Source organism: Talpa occidentalis, unplaced genomic scaffold (assembly GCF_014898055.3).
Source record: "Talpa occidentalis isolate TD23 unplaced genomic scaffold, MPIMG_talOcc4v2.1 talOcc4.3, whole genome shotgun sequence".
Taxonomy (NCBI): Eukaryota; Metazoa; Chordata; class Mammalia; order Eulipotyphla; family Talpidae; genus Talpa; species Talpa occidentalis.
The window spans coordinates 2,536,165-2,560,441 of NW_023603184.1; the positions used below are offsets into that span (position 1 = coordinate 2,536,165).

Sequence of the window (24,277 nt, forward strand, 5' to 3'; positions counted from 1 at the left end):
CAGGAATTCCTGTAATGACACTTGAAATAAAGCGAGTTAATAAAGAGTACCTATTCTTTTTATCTGAAAGAAATAGGATGAAAAGGGATGTCCTGAGAATGAGATTAAAATATTCTGTGCACCTTACAGCAATTTATATGCCCACATTACACAGACATGAAACTTGCCAACTGATACCCATTTTACAGTTAATTATGAAAGTCTCAAATTTTAAAAACTTCTATTAGCACTTTTCAAAATAAGTGAATTTCTCAAAAACATTTTTATTACAATAGTTTATAAAATACATGTCAATCCGAGAGATAAACTGAAAATCTATTTATTGATGATACTTACAATAACTTCAAATAATGGAGGCTCACTTTTCATTTCTCACAAGTTGTTGACCTATTTATTTGTATCAATCCCCAGAATCTGGGACTCACTTTTTGAAGTTAACAACTTCCTAGGGCTCTGGAAGGGAGAAGTGGGGAAAGAGCAATTATGAAAAAGGGAACATTTCAGCTATGTATATAAGATGGCTTGTTTAATGTAAGTATGAAAAGAAGGAGAAATCTGACTTATTTTACATATTATGATCATTTCATTTCTGAGCCTTATCCCAAATTTTATGACATTAAGCAATTGGATTAAGTGCAAGACTTCTGCAGAAAGAAACAATTAGATATATAATCTTAGAAATTCTTTTTTTTTTTTTTTTTTATATAGAGGCATGTTTTATTTATTTATTTATTTGTTTGTTTGTTTTGTTTATACATGCACTGGGTACAGTCAGAAGCGCGGGAGGGTGAGAGAATTCACCAGAGCCAGAGCGGGGAGCAGAGCAGGCAGAAGGACCAAAGTACACTGCTGAGGGGAGCAGCGGGCGGCAGCAGAGGTCTGCGCACCATGTGGGACCCTCCTCTGGTGGCCGGGGAGCAGCCGGGAATCGAACTGGCGCCGCAGAGGCCGCGGGCAGCTTCGCAACCCAGCGCTCAACCACTGGGCCACCGGGGAGGCCCTAATCTTAGAAATTCTAAAAAGAAGTTGGTCCTTGGATTTAACTATACAGAAGTACATGCCCTTTGGGCCTCCCTAGTGCTGCAGGAGTTAAGACACAACCTATGAAGCAATCCAAGACTCAACCTATGAAGCATTCCGCAGCCACTGCAGTAAGAGTTCGATTCCCGGCCAGGGAGCGACACACATGGTGCAGCAGACCTCTCCTGACTTGCCCGCTGCTCCCCTCAGCAGTGCACTTTGGCCAATCCGTCTGTTCTGTTCCCCACTCTGTCTCTGGTGAATCCTTTCACACACCCCCCACATCTCTGACCTGTACCCCAGCTCTTGTATGCATAAATAAATAAATCTTAAAAATAAAGAAGTACATGCCCAATGCAAGTGAAAATAAAAATATTACATAGAAATAGAACCAGTAAATAAAAATTAGGAGTAAAGTCATGCTGTGTTTTCACTGGAACATACACTCACTTTTTACTGAACAAAAAAATGTTTGTCAAATACAAACTGCTATTTGCAAGTAAAAGCAAGTGGCAATAATTATAAATATAGAATCTTGGCAACATAGATGTGAAAATAAAAATAAATCATAATATTATTAAATGGCATTGATATTAAACAGGAATTTTTAAATGAATTCATGTAATATGAGATTTGCTAACTTCTCCTGGAAGGTGTTTCAGTTGTGAATCAAGCTCTTCACATATAATTACAATACAATTTTATTTTGTATTAATGCACTATAATTATCATTGGAAGAATGAAAATAAATTATCTATTAAGGAATTCAAAAGTTTCAACAAAACAATTGAACACTTGGAAAAATGGGAAAATACCTTCTTAAAAATTTGAATAAAAACATTTATAAGTAAATGTAAAGAACCTTAAATAATGAAAATCTCTGAAGCTGGAATATTGCAGAGAGAATTTAATATCAATTCCATACTATGCAGAGAAAATTTAAAATTTTATTTATTTTTCTTCTTTGAGGTAACACAGGTTTATAACACTGTACAGGATTTAGGGGAACAGGTTCACACTTCTCAGATGTATTTAACACACCATGAAATCACCCTTAACTTAGAGCACTGGGATCCCCACTGTTCTTGTCTCCACCATTTTTCTCAACCTGCAGTCATATAACTAGAGTTTATTGGGTTTAGTTAGGTCACTTCATCATTTTTTTTTTCTATAGAGAAAATATCTTTTTAAAAAGAAGTTGAGGACTCTCCCTGACTCAAGTTTATGGGTTGTCACATTATCTGAATTTATATTTAATACTTAATTTTACCTCATTTCTCCATTAAAAATATAAAGCAAATGACTAAAGGATTTAATTCAATAATTGACTTTCAAAGAACATAACAAACTTTAGAAACCTAGAGAAAGACAATGGCTTTTAAAAATATATAAACTTTCAACAAAGAACTGGTGATTGAAGCTGTTAACAGGTCACACAAAGGGAGGGTCTTTAAATGTTTAGCAAGTAGAAAACAGAATTTTTACTGCATGCAGAGATTTAAATTGATGAATTCACAACACTTCAAGTCTAGAGCATGCTATATGGCAGTCTTGAATTTCTCATAGACCAAGAACACATTAACCTCACAATATTTCAATGACAAAAGATATGATGAACTTTAAACTTGGAAGCCAACCAGAAAGCTGCAAAGAACTAACTACATAGGAAACACCAGATATTTTGCTTATATATATATATATGCAGTACCTACATAACTCTTCATCTAAATGCTAGGCCATCAGTAATTGTTAAGACCTTTCTATTCCCTTTTCTTTTTTCAATATTTTATAAGTGTTCTTCAATGTTAAATTCTACCAACTAAGCCCAAACTCTTGAAGCATTCAGATTTTCCTTTTCAGTTGTGTGTGTGTTTAAATTCATCAAAATTAATGTATAAAATACAGTGAATTTTTTTTAAAAACCAGTATGTATTAAAAATATTGAAGGAATACATCTTCTTATGATAAAGGACAATGTTTACTGTAAATACCTTAAATGCTTTATATCCATCATCTGATCAAATCTTCACAAAAACTTTATAAACATGGGATTATTGTTTGTCTTGAAAAGATTAGGACACTGAGGCTAAATTTGAGTGACTTATTGAAATTTCTATAGCTCAAAAATAAGCAGATCTACATCTAATCCAGTTACCTGATTCCAAAGTGCTCAGTCACTCTACTACATTTCTTCTACATTACTGGATTAAACGATTTCTGAAGCTGTCTTTTATTGTGGCAACAATTGAGCTCTTTTCCAATTATACTATAGGTGTCACTGTTAGCCATACTTTTACATTAGGAAAAGGATATAGACAGTTCAAGATATCTATCTACAGTCAGAGCTGTGTGTCTACAAGAGAGACTGAATGCAAAGTGCTAACAAATAACATATTATCCATTATAATTAATTTCTCCTTAATAATAGCCTATGCAAGGGAATTGGTATGATATCATTTCAAAGATGACAACTCAATTTTCTGACTTTGTCCATCAGTTGCTCTTAAATTTAGACACATGTTAAGACTTACTTTATGATTTAATTACAATATGAATTTCTAAAGACATTCTCCTGGAAATGCCCATGATCATGTTTGGTCATTTAACAGAAACACAAGCAAAAGGAGTCAATATTTTTAGGCAGACCTTAAGGAAATGCCCTGCAGGGAAGAAGGAAGAGGAGCTTAGTAGCTCAGCATCACTATTTCAAGTCCTGGAGCCCTCTCTCTTCTGCAGGAGTCTAAGGACAGCATTTTTTACTTCTTTGTTGCGAAGACTATAAATGAGGGGATTCAGCATGGGGGTCACAATAGTATAAAATACAGAAGCCACCTGATCCTTTCCCAAGGAATAGGATGTACTTGGTTTTAAATAAGTGAAGATCATAGTGCTATAAAAAATAGTGACAGCCATGAGATGTGAGGCACAGGTGGAGAAGGCTTTTCTCTTTCCTGAAGCAGAATTGATTTTCATGATAGTGGAGAGAATGGACACATAGGACACTGATAGCATAATAAGAGAGACCATAAGGGTGGCAGTAGAAAAAAAAACTATTATGATTTCGATGTCATGGGTATCAGTGCACGACAGGGCAAAAATTGGAGATGAGTCACAGAAAAAATGATGGATTACATTGGAGTTGCAGAAATGTAACCTGCTTGTGCATAGCCTATTGACTAAAGAGTCTGCAAAACCTACCAAATAGGACCCAACAAGGAGGGACCAGCAGCGTCTTGTGGACATGACAACTGGGTAGTGGAGAGGATTGCAGATGGCTACATAACGATCATAGGCCATGGAGGAGAGAAGAAAACATTCAGCGGCACCCAACAAGATGAAAAAGTACAATTGGGTGAAGCAATTCAAATAAGAAATCTTCTTGTTGGAGGTCAGTAAGTTCTCTATTGTTTTTGGGGTGATGACAGTTGAGTAACTGAGGTCAATGAAAGACAGGTGACTGAGGAAAAAATACATGGGGGTGTGAAGTTGGGCATCCAGATGGATGACCATTATCATCCCTGCATTCCCCAGCACAGTGACCAGGTATATCAGGAGAAACAGCACAAAGAGCACCAGCTGGATGTCTTCAGCATCTGTCAATCCCATAAGGATGAAGTAAGGCACATCAGTGTTATTCCAACTATGCATTGTGCTTCTCTGTTTTTACTTGTTGAGAGGTCAGAGTTGATATTTAGCAGAAATGTCTTCCCGATGGTTTGTTTTTCCAATCCAATATGGATGGCACGCTGGGATAATTTGGTGGGGGAGTACTTCAGTGGCAATATCTGACGGCAGTATGCAAATATTACCTCAATTAAAAATAACAAAATACATTTAAAAAACAAAAGTATTTGTGCTTCAATGAATAATGTGGCTTATGAAATATGTTTAATTTTTCTGTTTTTATAATGAGTGGTTCATAGAATATGATGGAATGAAATTGAATTTGATAGCCAAATAAAGAAATGGATATAAATTGATAATTTTAGGTGATATAATAATATGCTTTATGTTTCATAGTTACAGTGAAAGTGACATTATTCTAAATGCTACTCTTATTTAATGTAGTTATTCCTAATGAGAATATTATACTATAGATGTCACTGTTAGCCATACTTTTACATTAGAAAAAGGATATAGGCAGTCTAAGATATCTATCCATAGTCAGAGCTGTGAGTCTACAAGATAGACTGACTGCAAAGCACTAAACAGTAATATATTCCCCACTATAATTCCAGTACTCCCCCCAAAAATGTTATATATAAAAAACAATAATAGAAGCATGGTTTAAGTCATTATTTACTAAACCTTTGCTTCTAATATTATTTAATATTAATGGCAAATCTCAACCTTAAAGAACTTCCCTGGGGTTTATTGGTACAATGAATACTAATTAATAATACCAATTTCCAGAAGCTGAAATGTTTCCTATTGACCATTCTAAATCAAATTTCCTACAAAATTGTTTTTTATGACACCGACATACCTTGGAGTCCCTGGTTCCATCAACTCTTATTTCTGTCTCCACAAGTACAGACATCACTCAAGGTTTAAGTGTGTGCATATCCTTCTGATGTGTATCCATTTTTATTTGATTCTAATTAAAACCCTCTGATTTTGAATGAAATACTTACTGTGAGCCAAGGTTGGTAGAAAAAAAAAGGTTTTCTTCCAATATTATCAGGCTAGATATTATTCACCCTAAAATTTTCCTCACAAACAAATTACGAAAACCATCTGAATCAAAATTTCTGAAATACAGTATATGTTTGCTTAGAGATAAGTGCTTTTTAAGATTTTGTGCACTCATTTTATCTTGATGAAAATGTCAGTCAGCCTAGGATTTTGTTAAGTTCCTGGTCAAGTGGAAATTTGCCTGGAAGTGCTGTCTGTAAGGAATATTAGGGTTTTATTGGGAGCATAAGTGGAACAGGGTTGCCTTGAGTCTCCTGCTGATAATTCCAGGGCACCGCATATATTGGGGATGGTTGATAACGCAATGTTTGATCATCGTTGAGGGACTAATTTCTAAGGAAGACTGTTTGGCAAGCTTCCAAGGACAAAAGCTCAAGGACTCAATACAGCTGTGTTGGGTTTTGTCCCTTAGGAACCGCCTAATAAAGAAAAGATTTCTTTTTCTTTTTCTCTAAATTTTTGATTGCAGATGTAAAGAAACTGTTTCTATGTATATACTGAATTAGTCTATTACTAAAACCATTAGAAATGGAATATTTACTTTTCAAAATGGGGTAATGTTCATTGGAAAATTAAGAGCCATGAAAATGATTCAAAATGGCTGCAAAATATTTATACATTTTTCCCTAATATTTTCCTTTGTACATATGTTTGTTTGTGTCTTGTCAGAGGAACTTTCTTATATTATTATTTTGAATATCAGCATCCATTCCCCATTTTATATTAAAATGTCATAATTTATCATGAGGCATGTATTTTAGGCTTTCATGGAAAACAATTTCATTTATGTGTTGGCTTCTTTTAGAGAAGTTCATCTACTGAAAATATTTTGAGGCATCTTGTGCTGCCTGTTCAGATTTGGCAATGTCCTGACTCGTCCACTTAGCAATATTTGTCCCACTTGTTTTGATACCTTAGCATATTTGTTATTTTATTTTATATTGAACACATCAGCATTGGTGTTACTAAACATTTGATAATCAATTTATTAGCCCAAAACTCACTTCTTTTCTCTCTAATCAAGTCCAATATTTTGTTAACTATGAATAAAAGTTAATCAAAATATGAAAAAAACATTGAAATATTGTATTGAGGATGACTTGTGTAAGATGAGGATGCAAAAGAGTATCTGAAAAGGATGAAGTAAGAATGAGATTAAAATATTCTTCTGCATCTTACTTCAATCATATGCCCTCATTATGCAGAAATGAATCTGCCCAAATGACACCCAATTTACAGTTAATTATGAAAGTCTGAAATTTTAAAAACTTCTATTATCGCTTTTCAATATTTTTAAAATACATATTAATCAGAGATAAACTAAAAATCTATTTAATGATGATAATTACAAGATTAAAATAATGAACACTCAATTCTCATTTTCTACAAGCTGTTGACCCACTTATTTGTATCAGTCCCCAGAATCTGGGGCTCACTTTTTGAAGTTAACAACTCCTAGGGCTCTGGGAGGGAGAAGTGGGGAAAGAGTAATTATGAAAAAAAAGGGAACATTTCAGCTATCTATATATATATCTATCTATAGCTATCTATATCTATATTAAACAGCTATCCTTGTTTAATATAAGTATGGAAAGAAGAAGATATCTATTTAATTTTATATATTATGATCATTTCACTTGTCATCCTTATCCAAATTTTATGACATTGAGCAATTGGATTGATTAAAACCAAGATTGTGCAGAAAGTCTAAAGAAAAGACAAGAGAAATACATGACTTATTCAGGAAAAATAGGTACTATGAGAGCTAGGGGGAAGATACAGAAGAGGTGATTGAAGAGAGAATAATGGGTCGTAAGTAAGACAAAAGTATGTGGAAAAACATATAAGGACATGTCATCATAATTCTTGGCTAATAAAATATATTACTACTTCTTATAATGAGCAAGATGAGTGTGCAGGATTTCTGCTTCCTGAGAAGCAAGAAGACATTAATTACACTAAAGAAACAATTAGATATATAATCTTAGAAATTCTAAAAAGAAGTTGTTCCTTGTATTTAACTATACAGAAGTACATGCCCAATGCAAGTGAAAAGAAAAATAATACATAGAAAGAGAACCAGTAAATAAAAATTAGGAGTAAAATCATGCTGTGTTTTCACTGGAACATGCACTGACTTTTTAGTGAACAATAAATACTTGTCAAATACTTACCATGATTTGTAAATAAAAGTAAGTGACAATAGCTAAAAATATAGAATCTAGTCAATATGGATGTGAAAATAAAAATAAATCATAATATCATTAAATGGTATTGATATTTAACAGGAATTTTTAAATGAATTCATATACTACGCAATTTGATAACTTCTCCTGGAAAGTGTTTAAGTTGTCAATCATGATATTCACAAAAATGACAATATGATTTAATGAGAGAAACACATATTTTATCAATGTATTAATGCACTATAATTAAATTGGAAGAATGAAAATTACTTATATATTAAGAAATTCAAAAGTTTAAACAAAACAATTGAACACTTGGAAAAATGGGAAAATACCTTCTTAAAATCTTGAACAAAAACATTTACAAATAAATTTAAAGAAACAAATAATGAAAATCTCTGAAGCAGGATTATTACAGAAAGAATTTAATAGCAGTTCTATACTATGTCTAGAAAAACTTACAATTTTTAAATTTTTATTTATTTTTCTTTTTTGATGTCACAGATTTATAACACTGTACAGGATTTAGGAAAATAGGTTCACACTTCTTAGATGTATGTTATGCACCACCCCCACCACGAAATCACCCTTAATCTAGACCATTGGGCTCCCTCCTGTCTTTGTCTCTGCCACTTTTTCTCAACCTATAGTCTTATTTCTAGGGTTTATTTTGGTTTAGTTAAGTCATTTCCTTTGTTATTTTTTTTCTATAGAGAAAATATTTTTAAAAAGGGGAAATTGAGCAATCTCCCGGACTAAAGTTTATGGGTTTCCACAGTATCCAAATTTATTTGTAATACTTAGATTTATAACATGTTTCCATTAAAAATGTAAAGCATATGAGTGAAGCATTTAATTGAATAATTGACTTTCAAAGAACATGACAAACTTTAGAAACCAAGAGAAAACAATGGTTTTTAAATATATATAAATTTTCAAGAAAGAAGTAGTGATGGAAGCTGTTAACAATCACAAAAAGGTAGGATCTTGAAATGTTTAGCAGATAGAAAACAGAGGTTTTACTGCATGCAAAGATTTATTTTTTTTAAAGATATATTTATTTATTTATACAAGCACTGGGTACAGTCAGAAGTGCGGGAGGGTGAGAGAATTCACCAGAGACAGAGTGGGGAGCAGAACAGACTGACAAAATACACTGCTAGCTGAGGGGAGCAGCGGGCACTGCAGGAGAGATCTGCACGCCATGTGGGACCCTCGCCCAGTGGCCAGGGATCAAACTGGAGCTGCAGAGGCTGCGGTTAGCTTTGCAGCCCAGCCCTCAACCGCTGCGCCACCAGGGGAGGCCCTGCAAAGATTTAAATTGATGAAATCACAACACTTCAAGTCCAGAGCATAGTATATGACAGCCTTGATTTTCTCGTAGACAAGGAACACATTAATCTTAAAATATTTCAATAACAAAAGATATGATAAACTTTAAACTTGCAAGTATACCAGAAAACTGAAAAAAAATGTGGAAATACCAGATATTTTACTTATATATATGCAATACCTACATAACTCTTCATCTAAATGCTAGGCCATCAGTAATTGTTAAGACCTTTCTATCTCCTTTTCTTTTTTCAATATTTTGTAAGTTTTCTTCAATGTTAAATTCTACCAACTAAGTCCAAACTATTGAAGCATTCAGATTTTCATTTGTGTGTGTGTTCTTGTTTAATAAATTAATCAAAATTAATGTACAAAATACAGTGAATATTTTTTTGTCAAAAACCACTATGGATTAAAAATAGTGCAGGAGGGCCTCCCTGGTGGCGTAAGGGGTTAAGCACAGCACTATAAAGCTATCTGCAACTACTGCAGCATGAAATCTATCCCGGACTGCCCAGGAAACTACCCACATAGTGCAGCAGACCTCTCCTGTCTCGCCGGCTGCTCCCCTCAGCAGTGTATTTCAGTCAGTCTGCCTATTCTGTTCCCCACACTGTCTCTGGTGAATCCTCTCACCCCCACATCTCAGGCCTGCACCTCAGCTCTTGTATGCATAAATAAATAAAGCTTAAAAAATTGTAGGAATATATCTTCTTATGATAATGGACAATATTTACTGGAATTATGTTAAATATTTTACATCCATCATCTGAGTTAATCTTTAGGAAGGCTCAACAAACCTGGGATTATTATTCATCTTGTAAAGTTTAGGAGACCGAGGCTAGAAGTTAAGTGTCTTATTGAAGATTCTATAGCTCAAAGGTAAGCAGACCTAGATCTAATCCAGGTACCTGCTTCCAAACAAAATGCTCACAGCCACTCTACTACATTTCTTCTAAATGTACTGGATTAAATGATTTCTGCAGCTGTATTTTGTAGTGGCAAAAACTGAGCTCTTTTCCAAAATAAAATTCTCTAATGATAGCCTATGCAAGGGAATCAGTATATCTTTTTAAAGATGACAACTCAATTTTCTTGATTTGTCCATCAGTTGCCCTTAAATTTAGACACATGTTAAGACCTATTTCATGATTTCCACTACTATATGAATCTCTAAAGACATGCTACTAGAAATGCCCATGATCACATCTGGTCAAATAACAGAAACATGAGCAAAGGGAGTCAGTATTTTTAGAGAGATCTTAAGGAAATGCCCTATAGGGAAGAAGGAAGAAAAACTTAATAGTTCAGCATCACTATTTCAAGTGTCTGGAGCCCTCTGTCTTCTGCAGGAGTCTAAGGACAGCATTTTTCACTTCCTTGTTGCGAAGACTATAAATGAGGGGATTCAGCATGGGGGTCACAATAGTATAAAACACAGAAGCCACCTGATCCTTTCCCATGGAGTAGGATGTGCTTGGTCTTAAATAAGTGAAGATCATGGTGCTATAAAAGATGGTGACAGCCATGAGATGAGAGGCACAGGTGGAGAAGGCTTTTCTCTTTCCTGAAGCAGAATTGATTTTCAGGATAGTGGAGAGAATGGACACATAGGACACTGATAGCATAATAAGAGAGACCATGAGGGTGGCACCAGCAAAAAAGACTATTATGGATTCGATGTCATGGGTTTCACTGCATGACAAGGCTAAAATTGGAGATGGGTCACAGAAAAAATGATGGATTACATTGGAGTTGCAGAAATGTAACCTGCTCGTGCATAGCCTATTGACTAAAGAGTCTGCAAAACCTACCAAATAGGTCCCAGCAAGGAGGGTCCAGCAGCGTCTTGTGGACATAACAACAGGGTAGTGGAGAGGATTGCAGATGGCTACATAGCGATCATATGCCATGGAAGAGAGAAGAAAACATTCAGCAGCACCAAGGTAGACAAAAAAGTACATTTGGGTGAAACAACTGGCATATGAAATCTTCTTATTGGAGTTCAGTAAGTTTTCTAAGGTTTTAGGAGTGATGACAGATGAATAACTGAGGTCAATGAAAGACAGGTGACTGAGGAAAAAATACATGGGGGTGTGAAGCTGGGCATCCAGACGAATGATCATCATCATCCCCGCATTTCCAAGCACGGTGACCAGGTATATCAGGAGAAAGAGCACAAAGAGCACCAGCTGGATGTCTTCAGTATCTGTAAATCCCAAAAGGATGAAGTAAGGCACATCTGTGTTATTCCATCTATGCATTGTGCTCCACTGCTTTTACCTGTTGAGAAGTCAGAGTTGACACTTAGCTAAATGTCTTCAAAAGGTTTTATTCCCAATGCTTGATGGATGACATGCTAGTATAATTTGGTGGGGGCAATACTTCAGTGGTAATATCTGATGGCATTGTGCAAACTACATCAATTAAAAATAAATGAATTTTAAAAAGTAAAATGTGTGCTTCTGCGAATACCCTAACTTATGAATATTTGTTTAATATTTCTATTTTTATAATACTGAGTAGTTTATGGAATATGATGGAATAAAATCCAATTTGATTGCCAAATAAATAGGTATAAATTGATAATTGTAGATGATATAATAAAATCTAATGTTTCTAAATTAGAATGAAAGTGACATTATGCTAAATGCTTCTCTTATTTAATGTAATTATTCCTCATAATAATATTATACTATGGGTGTTTGTCTTAGCCATATTTTTTAGGTTAGAAAATGAAATAGGCAGTTCAAGATATTTATCCAGAGTCAGAGCTATTAGATGATGACATTGAATCTACAAGATTGATTGCAAAGTGCTTATCTATAACATATCCCCAATTATAATTTTTCAGAAGCCCTGAAAAACGTGATTATATATAAAAAACCATAATACAAACAAGATTTAAGACATTATTTACTAAACTTTTGCTTCCAATATTATTTATTACTAATTACATATCTCAATCTTAAAGAACTTCATTATTGGTGCAATTAATACTAATTAATAATAATAATACCAGTTTCCAGAAGCTAAAATGTTTTCCTAATTTAACCATTCTAAATCAATTTCCTCCAAAACTGTTTTCTAAGATATTGACATTCCTTGGAGACCCTGATTCTATAAACTCTTATTTCTGTCTCCACAGGCACAGGCATCACTTATAGTCTAAGGTCTTAATGATATGTGTGCTTATCCTTCGGATATGAATCTATTTTTATTTGATTCTAATTAAAGCCATCTAATTTTCAGTGAAATACTTACTGTGAGCCAAGGTTGGTAGAGGAAAAAAGTCTTCTTCCAATATTATCAGTCTAGAAATCTTTCACCCTAAAATTTTCCTCACAAACAAAATATGAAAACCATCTGAGTCGAAAATTTCTGATATCTAGTGTATGTTTGCTTAGAAATAAGTGCTTTTGAAGTTTTTGTGCATTCATTTTATTCTGATGTAAAAATCAGTCAACCTAGGAATCTTGTTAAGGTCCTGATCAAGTGGAAATTTGCCTGGAAGTGATGTTTTAGGAATATTAGGGTTTTATTGGGAACATTTTGGAACAGAATTGCCTTGAGTCTCTTGCTGATAATTCCAGGGCACCTCATATATTGGGGATGGTTGATGCTGCAATGTCTGAGCAGAGAGACTAATTTCTAAGGAAGACTATTTGGCAAGCTTCCAAGGACAAAAGTTCAAGGACTCAGTACAGCTGCATTATGTTTGTCTCTTAGAAACCACCTAATAAGGAGTCTGGTTTGTTTGTTTTTTGTTGTTGTTTTTCACTAAATTTTTGGTTGCAGATGTAAAGAAACTATTTCTATTTTTCTATGACTGAAACCATTAGGGATGGAAAGATTTATTTTTCACAATGAAATAATTTATATATATAATGTGCTACTATCATAGGCATAAATCATTTTCATTGGAAAAATGTTGATTGGAAAATTAAGAAGCCATGGAAACAATTCAAAATGATTGCAAAATTTTTACAAATTTTCCCTAGTGTTTTCCTTTGCTTTTTTTTTTTTTTTTTAAGATTTATTTACGTATGCATACAAGAACTGGGGTACAGGCCAGAGTTGCGGGAGGATGAGAGGATTCACCAGAGACAGAGTGGGGACAGAACAGGCAGATTGACTGAAAACACTGCTTAGGGGAGCAGCAGGCAAGACAGGAGAGGTCTGCTGCACCATGTGGGTATCTCGCTGACCAGTGGGGGATTGAACTTGTGCTGCTGAGGCTGTGGACAGCCTCATAGTGCTGTGCTTAACCCCTTGTGCCACCAGGGAAGCCCCCTAGTGTTTTCCTTTATACATATGATGTTTGCATACTGACAGAGGTGTTTACTTATTATTACTTGTGTATCAGCATCCATCCAAATTTCATAATTTATCATGAACAATGTTTATTTAGTATTCAGCAAAACCCATAATTTCATGTATTATGTGTTGGTTAGTACCCCATAGCTGGCTTCCTTTTAGAAAAGTTCAATTGCTGATAAATATTTAAAGGCATCATGCTCTTGCATTATCTATAAGAAGTGTATGCCCAATGCAAGTGAAAATAAAAATAATTCTTAGAAATGGAACCAGTAAATAAAAATGGAACCAGTAAATAAAAATTAGGAATAAAGTCATGCTGTGTTTTCATTGGAACATGCACTGACTTTTTAGTGAACAATAAATGCTTATCAAATACTAACAACTATTTGCTAATAAGCAAGTGGCAATAGCTATAAATATAGAATCTAGGCAACACAGATGTAAAAATAAAAATAAATCATAATATTAAATGGTATTGATATTTAGTAAGACTTTTTTTTTTTGTTTTGTTTTGTTTATACATGCACTGGGTACAGTCAGAAGCGCGGGAGGGTGAGAGAATTCACCAGAGCCAGAGCGGGGAGCAGAGCAGGCAGAAGGACCGAAGTACACTGCTGAGGGGAGCAGCGGGCGGCAGGAGAGGTCTGCGCGCCATGTGGGACCCTCCTCCGGTGGCCGGGGAGCAGCCGGGGGATCGAACCAGTGCCGCAGACGCCGCGGGCAGCTTCGCAACCCAGCGCTCAACCACTGCACCACCGGGGAGGCCCTAGTAAGACTTTTTAATGAATTCATGTAACATGAGATTTGGTTATCAACATGCTAACTTTCCTCTGGAAGGTGTTTCAGTTTGAATCAAGCTATTCACATATAATTACAATATGATTTATTGAGAGAAATGCACATTTTATTTATTAATGCACTATAGTTATCATTGGTAGATAAAAATAACTTATCTACTAAGAAATACAAAAGTTCAAACAAAAAATTGAACACTTGCAAAAATGGGAAATAACTTCTTAAAAACTTGACTAAAAACCATTTGTAAATAAATTTAAACAACCTTAAAGAATGGAAATCTCTGAAGCTGGAATATTGCAGAGAGAATTTAATAGCGATATCATACTATGTCAAGAAAAATTTTAAACTTTTAAATTTTAGTTATTTTTGTTTACTGAGGTAACATAGATTTATAACACTGTACAGAATTTAGGAAAATAGGTTCACACTTCTCATATGTATGTTACAAACCACTCCAACCATGAAATTATCCTTAACCAAGACCATTGGGCTCCCTCCTATCTTTGTCTCCACAATTTTTTTCTCCACCTGCAGTCAGATTTCCAGGGTTTATTTTGGTTTAGTTAGGTCATTTCCTTTGTTATTTTTTCTATAAAAAATATTTCTAAAAAGGGGAAATTGAGGACTCTCCTTGACTAAAGTTTACTGGTTGCCACATTATCTGAATTTATTTCTAACACTTAGATTTATAACATTTCTCCATTAAAAATGTAAAGCAAATGAGTGAAGCATTTAATTCAGTAATTGACTTTCAAAGACTTGACAAACTTTAGAAACCAAGGGAAAGACAATGGTTTTTAAATATGTATAAACATTCAAAATGAAGTGGTGATTGACTGTTAATATGTCACAGAAATGTTCAGCAGGTAGAAAACAGAGTTTTCTCTGATAACTTGATGAATTCAAGTTGATGAATTCAACTTAACTTGATGAATTCACAACATTTCAAGTCCAGACCATGCTCTATGGCAGTCTTGATTTCTCTCATCGACAAGAACACAGTAATCTCACAATATTCCTATAACAAAAGATATGATAAACTTTAAAGTTGCAAGTGTACCAAAAGCTGCAAAAACCTACATAGGAAAAACCAGATATTTTACTTATGTATGCAGTATCTACATAATAACTCTTCATCTAAAATGCTAAGCGATCAATAATTAAGAACTTTCTATCTCCTGTTCTTTTTTCAACATTTTCTAAGTTTTCTTCAATGATAAAATTCTACCAACTAAAAAGTCCAAAAACTTGAAGCATTCGGATTTTCCTTTTCAGTTGTGTGTGTGCTTGTCTTATAAAATAATCAATATTAATGTATAAGATACAGTGAATATTTTTCAGAAACCAGTATGTATTAAAATATTGCAAGAATATGTCTTCTTATGATAATGGACAATATTTACTAGAATTACCTTAAATGTTTTACATCCATCATCTGATTAAATCTTCACAAAACTCTACAAACCTGGGATTATTATTTGTCTTGTAAAGTTTGGGACACTTAGGACAGTTAAGTGACTTATTGAGGGTTCTATAGCTCAAAGGTAAGCAGATCTAGATCTAATCCAGATACATGCTTCCAAATAAAGTGCTCACATTCATTCTACTACATTTCTTCTACATGTACTGGGTAATTATATCTGAAGCTGTCTTTTATTTGGGCAACAATTGAGCTCTTTTCCAAAATAAAATTCTCTAATGATATCCTAAGCAAGGGAATCAGTATGGTACCATTTCAAAGATGACAACTCAATTTTCTTGCTCTGTCCATCAGTTGCCCTTAATTTTAGACTACATGTTAAGACTTGTTAAATGATTTCCATTACAATATGAATTCCTAAAGACATGCTGCTGGAAATGCCCAAGATCACATTTGGTCAAATAACAGAAACACAAGCAAATGGAGTCAATATTTTTAGGCAGACCTTAAGGAAATGCCCTACAGGGAACAAGAAAAGAGGAGCGTAAAATCTCAGCATCACTATTTCAAGTGCCTGGATCCCTCTCTCTTCTGCAGGAGTCTAAGGACAGCATTTTTTACTTCTTTGTTGCGAAGACTATAAATGAGGGGATTCAGCATGGGGGTCACAATAGTATAAAACACAGAAGCCATCTGATCCTTCCCCAGGGAGTAGGATTCACTTGGTCTTACATAAGTGAAGGTCATAGTGCTATAAAAGATAATGACGGCCATGAGATGCGAGGCAAAGGTGGAGAAGGCTTTTCTCTTTCCTGAAGCAGAATTGATTTTCAGGATAGTGGAGAGAATGGACACATAGGACACTGACAGCATAATAAGAGAGACCATGAGGGTAGCACCTGCAAAAAGGCACATTATGATTTCCAGATCATGGGTATCAGTGCACGACAGAGCTATAATTGGAGATGAGTCACAGAAAAAGTGGTGGATTACATTGGAGTTGCAGAAACGTAACCTGCTCATGCATAGCCTATTGACTAAAGAGTCTGCAAAACCTACCAAATAGGACCCAACAAGGAGGGACCAGCAGCGTCTTGTGGACATAACAACAGGGTAGTGGAGAGGATTGCAGATGGCTACATAGCGATCATAGGCCATGGAAGAGAGAAGAAAACATTCAGTGCCACCCAAGAAGATAAAAAAATGCATTTGGGTGAAGCAATTCAGATAAGAAATCTTCTTGTTGGAGGTCAGTAAGTTCCCTATTGTTTTAGGGGTGATGACAGATGAATAACTGAGGTCAATGAAAGACAGGTGACTGAGGAAAAAATACATGGGGGGTGTGAAGTTGGGCATCCAGGCGGATGACCATGATCATCCCTGCATTCCCCAGCACGGTGACCAGGTATATCAGGAGAAACAGCACAAAGAGCACCAGCTGGATGTCTTTAGCATCTGTCAGTCCCATAAGGATGAAGTAAGGCACCTCTGTGTTATTCCATTTATGCATTGTGCTCCTCTGCTTTTACCTGTTGAGAAGTCAAAGTTGACATTTAGCAGAAATATCTTGCAAATGGTTTGTTTTTTCAATTCAATATGGATGGCATGGGAGGGTAATTTGGTGGGGAGAGTACTTCAGTGGCAATATCTGATGACCATATGAGAATATTATCTCAATTAAAAATAAATTACTAAATAAATTAAAAAAAACAAAAGTATTTGTGCTTCTACAAATAATGTGACTTATGAAATTTTTAATATTTTAATATTTATAATAATGAGTTGTTTGTAGCATATGATGGAATAAAATCTAATTTGATTGCCAATTAAAGAAATAGGTATAAATTGATAATTGTAGATGATATAATAAAATTTGATATGTTTCTTATTTAGAATGAAAGTAACACTCTTCTAAATACTTCCGTTATTTAATGTAGTTATTCCTCTTAAAAATATTATCCTATAGGTGTCACTGCTAGTCATACTTTTGACATTAGAAAAAAATAGACAGTTCAATATACCTATCCAGAGTCAGAGCTATTAGAAGATGGCATTATGTGTCTATGAGATAGACTGACTGCAAAGTGCTTATCAGTTAAATATTCCCCATTACAATTAATTTTAGTAACCCTTAAAATAATGTTATATATAAAATAGCAATAATAATATGAACATGGTTTTAAGGCATTATTTACTAAACTTTGCTTTTAATATTATTTAATATTAATGACAAACCTCAACCTTAAATAACTTCAATGGGTTTATTAGTGAAATTAATACTAATTAATGATACCAATTTCTAGAAGCCAAAATGTTTTCCTAATTTGACCATTTTAAATCAAATTTTCCTCCAAAATTGCTTTCAAAGATATTGTCAAGGCTTGGAGTCCCTGTTTCCATAAACTCTTATTTCTGTCTCCACAAGTACAGGCATCATTTAGGGTTTAAGTGTGTACATATCCTTCTGATATGTGTCCATTTTTATTTGATTCTAACTAAAATCCTCTAATTTTGAGTGAAATACTTACTGTGAGCCAAAGTTAGTGGGAAAAAAAACAAAGCCTTCTTCCAATATTACTGGTCTAGAAATTGTTCACCCTAAAATTTTACTCAGAAACAAAAGATGAAAACCATCTGAGTCAAAGATTTCTGAATATAGTATATGTTTTCTTAGAGATAAGTGCTTTTTAAGTTTTTGTGCACTCATTTTATCCTGATGTAAAAATCAGTCAAACTAGGAATTTTGAGAAGGTCCTGGTCAAGTGGAAATTTGCCTGAAAATGATGTCTGTAAAGAATATTAGGGTGTTACTGGGAACATAAGTGGAACAGAATTGCCTCATGTCTCTTGCTGATAATTCTAGGCTGCCTCATATATTGGGAACGGGTGGTGATGCAATGTTTGAACGTCCTTGAGGGACCAATTACTAAGGAAGACACTTCGGCAAGCTTCCAAGGAAAAAAGCTCAAGGACTCAATACAGCTGTGGTATGTATTGTCCCTTAGAAACCACCTAATAAAGAGCCTGGTTTGTTTTCCTTTTTCTCTAAATTTTTGACTGCAGATGTAAAGAAAATATTTCTAGGTATTTACTGCATTTTTCTATTACTGAAACCATTAGGGATGGAATTATTTATTTTTCACAATGAAATGTTTTTATATTTATAATGTGATACTGTCATAGGCATAAAGCTTAGTCATTGGAGAAAAATAGGATGAAATAAAATTTAGAAGCAAAATGAAAACAATTCAAATTGTTGCAACATTTTTATAAATTTTCCCCAAGAATTTTTCTTTGTACATATGTCTGTGTCCTGATAAGATGCATACTATTATTATTCTGTATATTAGCATTCAATCCTCATTTAATTATGAAAATTTACTAGTATATCATGAAACCTTTCATGAAACCATAATTTCATATATTATGTGTTGGTTAGTACCCCACAGCTGGCTTCCTTTTAGAAAAGTTCATCTGCTCATAATATTTTGAGGTATCTTGGACTGTGGGTGCAGATTTTGCAGTGTCCTGACTCGTCCACTTATCAATATTTGTGGCACTTGTTTAATGCTTTAGTGTATTTGCTATTTTATTTTATATTGAAGATACCCGCATTGATGTTAGTAAACATTTGATAAATAATTTATTAGCCAAAAGCTCACTTATTTCCTCTGTAATCAAGTCAAATGTTTTCTTAACTATGAATAAATTTAATTAAAATATGAAAAAAACACTGAAATATAGTATTGAGGATGACTTGTGTAAGATGAGGACGCAAAGGAATATATGAAAAGGGATTAACTAAGATGAAATTGAAATATTCCTGTGCATCTTGCATCAATTCATCATAATGAAATAGATTTTTATGTAAATTTCTAATTCTCTGAGAGGAAAGACTGCTCAACACACAATATTTCAGGAGATAACTTGTCAGAGCTCTTTTTGCATGTTTTACCATTTATTACTCATTCTGACTGACCAGCTACAGATTGAGCTTCCAGAGACTCCTTCTGTGTTTTAAAATCCAGGTCAAGCCTTCCCTAGTGGCACAAAAGGTTAAGACACAGCACCATGAAGCTATCCACAGCCACTGCAGCACGAGTTGGATCCCTGACCAGGGAGCTACCCACATGGTGCAGCAGACTTCTACTGACTCGCCTGCTGCTCCCCTCAGCAGTGTATTTCAGTTGGTCTGCCTGTTCTGTTCCCCCACTCTGTCTCTGGTGAATCCTCTCATCCTCCACACCTCTGGCCTGTACCCCAGTTCCTGTATGCATAAATAAATCTTTAATATAAATAAATAAATAAATAAAATACAAACCAGGGCAAAGCCAGGTTGTTACCTGATGATAATGAGAGGTTCCCACAACTCCTTCCTTGGGATCAGTTAACTTATATGAGCAGTTCACAGAACTCGGGACATGTACTTTCTGAATTGCCTGTTACTGAATTGCCTATTCTCCCTAAAGGGATATAAATGAGAAATAGCCAAAAGGGACAGGTACATGGGACAGGTATGGGGGTAGGTCTCAGAGCTCCATGGCTGATCTAGGTATCCCATCTCCCCCAATCTCCATGTATTCAACCTTTGGAAGTACTCAGATCCCTGCCCTTTGACTTTTTACAGAGGCTTCACTATTGGCATAAGTGATTAAATCACTGTTATTGATTGATTCAGCTTCCAAAGCTTGTCCCCTCTATCCTTCCCTCTTGCTCTACCCTGGAATTGAGGAGGTAAAACTAAAATGTTCATATTATAACAATGTAAGACAAATAATTAATAAAAAAAGAACAAAATGTCCCAACCTCTAATCATTTGGCTGTTTCTCCTGGCAACCAATCCCCATTCCTAGATGGGAGCCAAACTTACCACATGCACATAATAGAAGAACCTCAAGGTTTTCATAATTTGGAAATTCAAGGGTTTTAGAACTCTATGTCAAAAGAGGAGTCTGAGAACAGATATATGTTTCTTATTATTAGTCACAACATGAAAAATGTGAAAACACTTGGAAGAAGTGAGGTTTATACAAGTGGAGTAGAAAAAACCATGTTCAGTGAAATTGCTTTGTCCTAAGTTTTTTCATCACTTTACATTTGTAAAAATTGTGTAGAAAATATATTGGACTTTGTACTTTAACACCTACTATAATTTTTGTCTTCTTAGAGGAATTATTTAACTCAATAAATATAAATTAGTTATATATTTTCCTATATATCATAACACTATTATTAGTATAGTGTCTTTCTCTGAAATGCATTCTTCTTCTTCTTGTCTTCAACTATTTTTATATAATTACTCTACCACACATATCCCTTAATCTCCATACATTTAAAGATAAATTATGTGTTCAAAATTCTATCTTTTTCTGTGTTGCTTGCTCTAATTTTCCAAATGATGATGGGATTTATCTTTATTTATGGACCTAAGAGTGAGTCCAATGCTACATCAAACTTAAAGTCTATGTAGTTCAATTTATTTTATATTAATTGAATAATTACTCTTTAAGAATTCCTCTAATGCCACTTGAAATCAAGCAAAATAACTATCAATTAATTATTAATGATTAATAATAAAGTGAATTAATTAATGTATTTTTTTACACTACTGCAATGACTGTTTATTGAATGTCATGAATATTCCCCACATTACAAAGGAATGAAGTGGATACAATCTTGCCCAACTGACACACATTTTGCAGTTAATTATGAAAGTTTTAAATTTTAAGTAATTCTATTAGCACTTTATAAATAACAGATTTCTGAAAAAACATTTTTAGTAACAATAGTTTAAAAATACATACTGATCAGAGAGATAAACTAAAAACCTACTTATTAAATTAATTATACTTATAAGAAGTTAAAATATGGAGGCTCACTTCCTATTTTCCACATGTCTTTGACCTATTTGCTTACTATTAATCCCCCAAATCTGGGTCACAGTCTTTTAAGTAAACAACTTCCTGGGGCTTTCAGGAAGGGTGAAGAGGGAATATTTTGCTTCTAGTAATTATGAAAAAAGAATCATTTAAGCTATGTATATAAAAGACTGCCTTGTTTAATATAAGAATGAAAAGAAGAAGATGTCTGGCAAATTTTCATATATTGTGATCACTTCTCAGTCTTAGTCCTAAATAATATGGCATTGATCAATTGGTTTGATTAACAGCAAGACTTTTGCAGAAAGTCTAAAGAAAAGACAGGAGAGATACATGACTTGTTCAGAAGAAATGGGTAGTATGGGAGCTAAGGGGTAAGTACAGAAAGAGGGACTTAAAGAGAGAATGATGGGCACTATAGACAAGATAAAGAACATACAGAAATATAAAGAACATATTGAAAAACACATGCGGACATTTATCCTAATTTTTGGCAAATAAAATATATTACTATTTCTCATAATGAGCAAGATGAACGTGAAGTGATTTTGCTTCTAGACAAGCAAGAAGACATTAATAACATAAAAGGAAGAATCAGATACATAATTTTAGAAGTTCTAAAGAGAAGTTAGTCCCTGCAATTATCTATATAAAAGTACAGGTCCAATGCAAGTGCAATCAAAATAATACATAGAAATAGAACCAGTAAATATAAATTAGAAGTAAAATCATGCTGTATTTTCACTGAAACATACACCAAAACATTCATGACAAAGCCTTTCTATGTACGACTCTCAAGAGAGCATTTTTCACGTCTTTGTTCCTCAAACTGTAGATAAGTGGATTCAGCATTGGAATGACGATGGTGTAGAACACAGAAGCCACCTGGGCCTGTGTCAGGGATGATGTGTTATCAGGCTGCAAATAAGTGAAAATCAGGGATCCATAGAAGACAGTGACACCCATGAGGTGGGATGCACAGGTGGAGAAGGCCTTCTGTCTGCCTGCTGCAGACTGGATCCTCAGGATGGCCAAGATGATGGTGATGTAGGTGATGGTGATGATGAGGAGTGAACTAAGAATAGTGAATCCAGCTAAAACAAAGATCACCAACTCTGTGTTGAACGCATCTACACAGGAAAGAGCCAGAAGAGCTGTGGTATCACAGAAGAAGTGGTTGATGATGGCATCACAGAAGGGCAAGCTGCTTATCACACAGATGGATATCAGAGAGTTGGTGAAGCCTATCATGTAGGGTATGGCCCCCAGCCAGAGGCACACTCTCTGGGACATCACCACCGGATACAGCAGGGGATTGCAGATGGCTGCGTAGCGGTCATAGGCCATGGACCCAAGAAGGAAACACTCACTACATACCAAACCCACAAAAAAGTACATTTGAACAAAGCAGCCCACAAAGGAGATGGTTTTCTGGTTAGACTGAAAATCGACCAGTGCCTTGGGTGTCACAGTAGAGGAGTAAAATATATCAATGAATGCTAAGTTACTAAGGAAAAAGTACATGGGTGTGTGAAGCTGAGAGTCAGTTCTGATCAGCATGATGAGACCAAGGTTGCCCAGAACAGTGAAGAGATAAATAAAGAAAAACACCAAGAAAAGACTGACTTGTAGTTCAGGGTGCTCTGCAAATCCAGAGAGAATGAAGAGGGTCACCTGAGTGAAATTCTTCTCTAACATAGTTGTCAGCTCAGGCTTGGAAATACCTGCTAAGGAACATCAGCAGTAGTTAGAGGAGTATTCAAGTCTAGGATAGTCTGAGCTGATTTAAACTCTGATAGTGATAGTTGAAGATGGGAAGCAAGTATTTAATGCCTCCAAGTGAGTTAAGAACTTTGTGTGATTTTCACTTTTTTTCTCCCAGAACTGACTAATACTAATAAAGAAATTATAAGTTCACAATTGTGTGGATTTGGTGGTATTCTAAAAGGCATATATCTTAAATGTTCAAGATATACCATCCTCTACCCCAGATTGTCACTGGGTCCAAGACTACACACTCAGAACTTTATCTGTTGTAGTTAACTGTATGTTACTTATAGGACATATGTTAGCGATTTTGCAAGGAAGGCTCCATATTTTGTGATCAGTGATACATTTGGGTGGCAATCTTAATTTTTCAAGTTGTAACTTGTGCTTTATACAGTTGTTTTAGCTTAGATGGGCACTTCTAATAGTTTCTTGGAACCAATAGAGCATCACTAAATTTTGAAATATATAAAAATGTAAATATGAAAAGAATGAATAAAAGAAAATATATGAACAACCACTTGCATGTTTTCTTATTAAAATAAATTATATTAAAGCTCAAATTCTTTATAATTGTTTTTTTTCTAGCGCATATTTTTTGTCTCTATAAGTTTGCCAAGCCCTAATGAGGAACTTAATACATAACACAGTTAAATGTGTGTGTGTGTGTTTAGTAATCATGTTTGTTTCAAATACAAACAACATAATAATCTGTGACATCAAGTTACAGCAAGCCATTGTCAAACAGTATTTTTCAATCAATGACAAAAGACTGAAAACAATGAGCTTTGTTATATCAATATGTCAAACAAAAAATTAAAATATAACCTCTCCTCACTAGAAGCTACATTTGTCCAAAT

The 24,277-nt window shown here is 34.5% G+C and overlaps 3 protein-coding genes and 1 pseudogene across 3 annotated transcripts; all 4 read right to left on the reverse strand.

The window, feature by feature from the left end:
- Positions 1-3,726: 3,726 nt before the first annotated feature.
- Positions 3,727-4,668, reverse strand: LOC119254247 (olfactory receptor 8H1-like). Its single transcript, XM_037521363.1, has one exon. It carries the CDS (start codon positions 4,666-4,668, stop codon positions 3,727-3,729), a length of 942 nt encoding a protein of 313 aa, XP_037377260.1.
- Positions 4,669-10,549: 5,881 nt separating this feature from the next.
- Positions 10,550-12,528, reverse strand: LOC119254417 (olfactory receptor 8H1-like). Its single transcript, XM_037521518.1, has 2 exons — positions 12,498-12,528; positions 10,550-11,516 (listed from the first exon to the last, which is right to left on the reverse strand). Exon 2 carries the CDS (start codon positions 11,495-11,497, stop codon positions 10,550-10,552), a length of 948 nt encoding a protein of 315 aa, XP_037377415.1. The 5' UTR covers positions 11,498-11,516; positions 12,498-12,528.
- A 3,804-nt stretch (positions 12,529-16,332) lies between these two features.
- Positions 16,333-17,281, reverse strand: LOC119254419 (olfactory receptor 8H1-like; annotated as a pseudogene).
- Positions 17,282-22,415: 5,134 nt separating this feature from the next.
- LOC119254248 (olfactory receptor 8I2) lies at positions 22,416-23,348 on the reverse strand. Its single transcript, XM_037521364.1, has one exon. The coding sequence runs from the start codon at positions 23,346-23,348 to the stop codon at positions 22,416-22,418; it is 933 nt and encodes a 310-aa protein (XP_037377261.1).
- Between the last annotated feature and the right edge of the window lie 929 nt (positions 23,349-24,277).

Bases quoted from the DNA above. Each gene is read 5' to 3' on its own strand.
- LOC119254247 (XM_037521363.1), bottom strand. From the start codon at position 4,668: ATGCATAGTTGGAATAACACTGATGTGCCTTACTTCATCCTTATGGGA.
- LOC119254248 (XM_037521364.1), bottom strand. From the start codon at position 23,348: ATGTTAGAGAAGAATTTCACTCAGGTGACCCTCTTCATTCTCTCTGGA.
- LOC119254417 (XM_037521518.1), bottom strand. From the start codon at position 11,497: ATGCATAGATGGAATAACACAGATGTGCCTTACTTCATCCTTTTGGGA.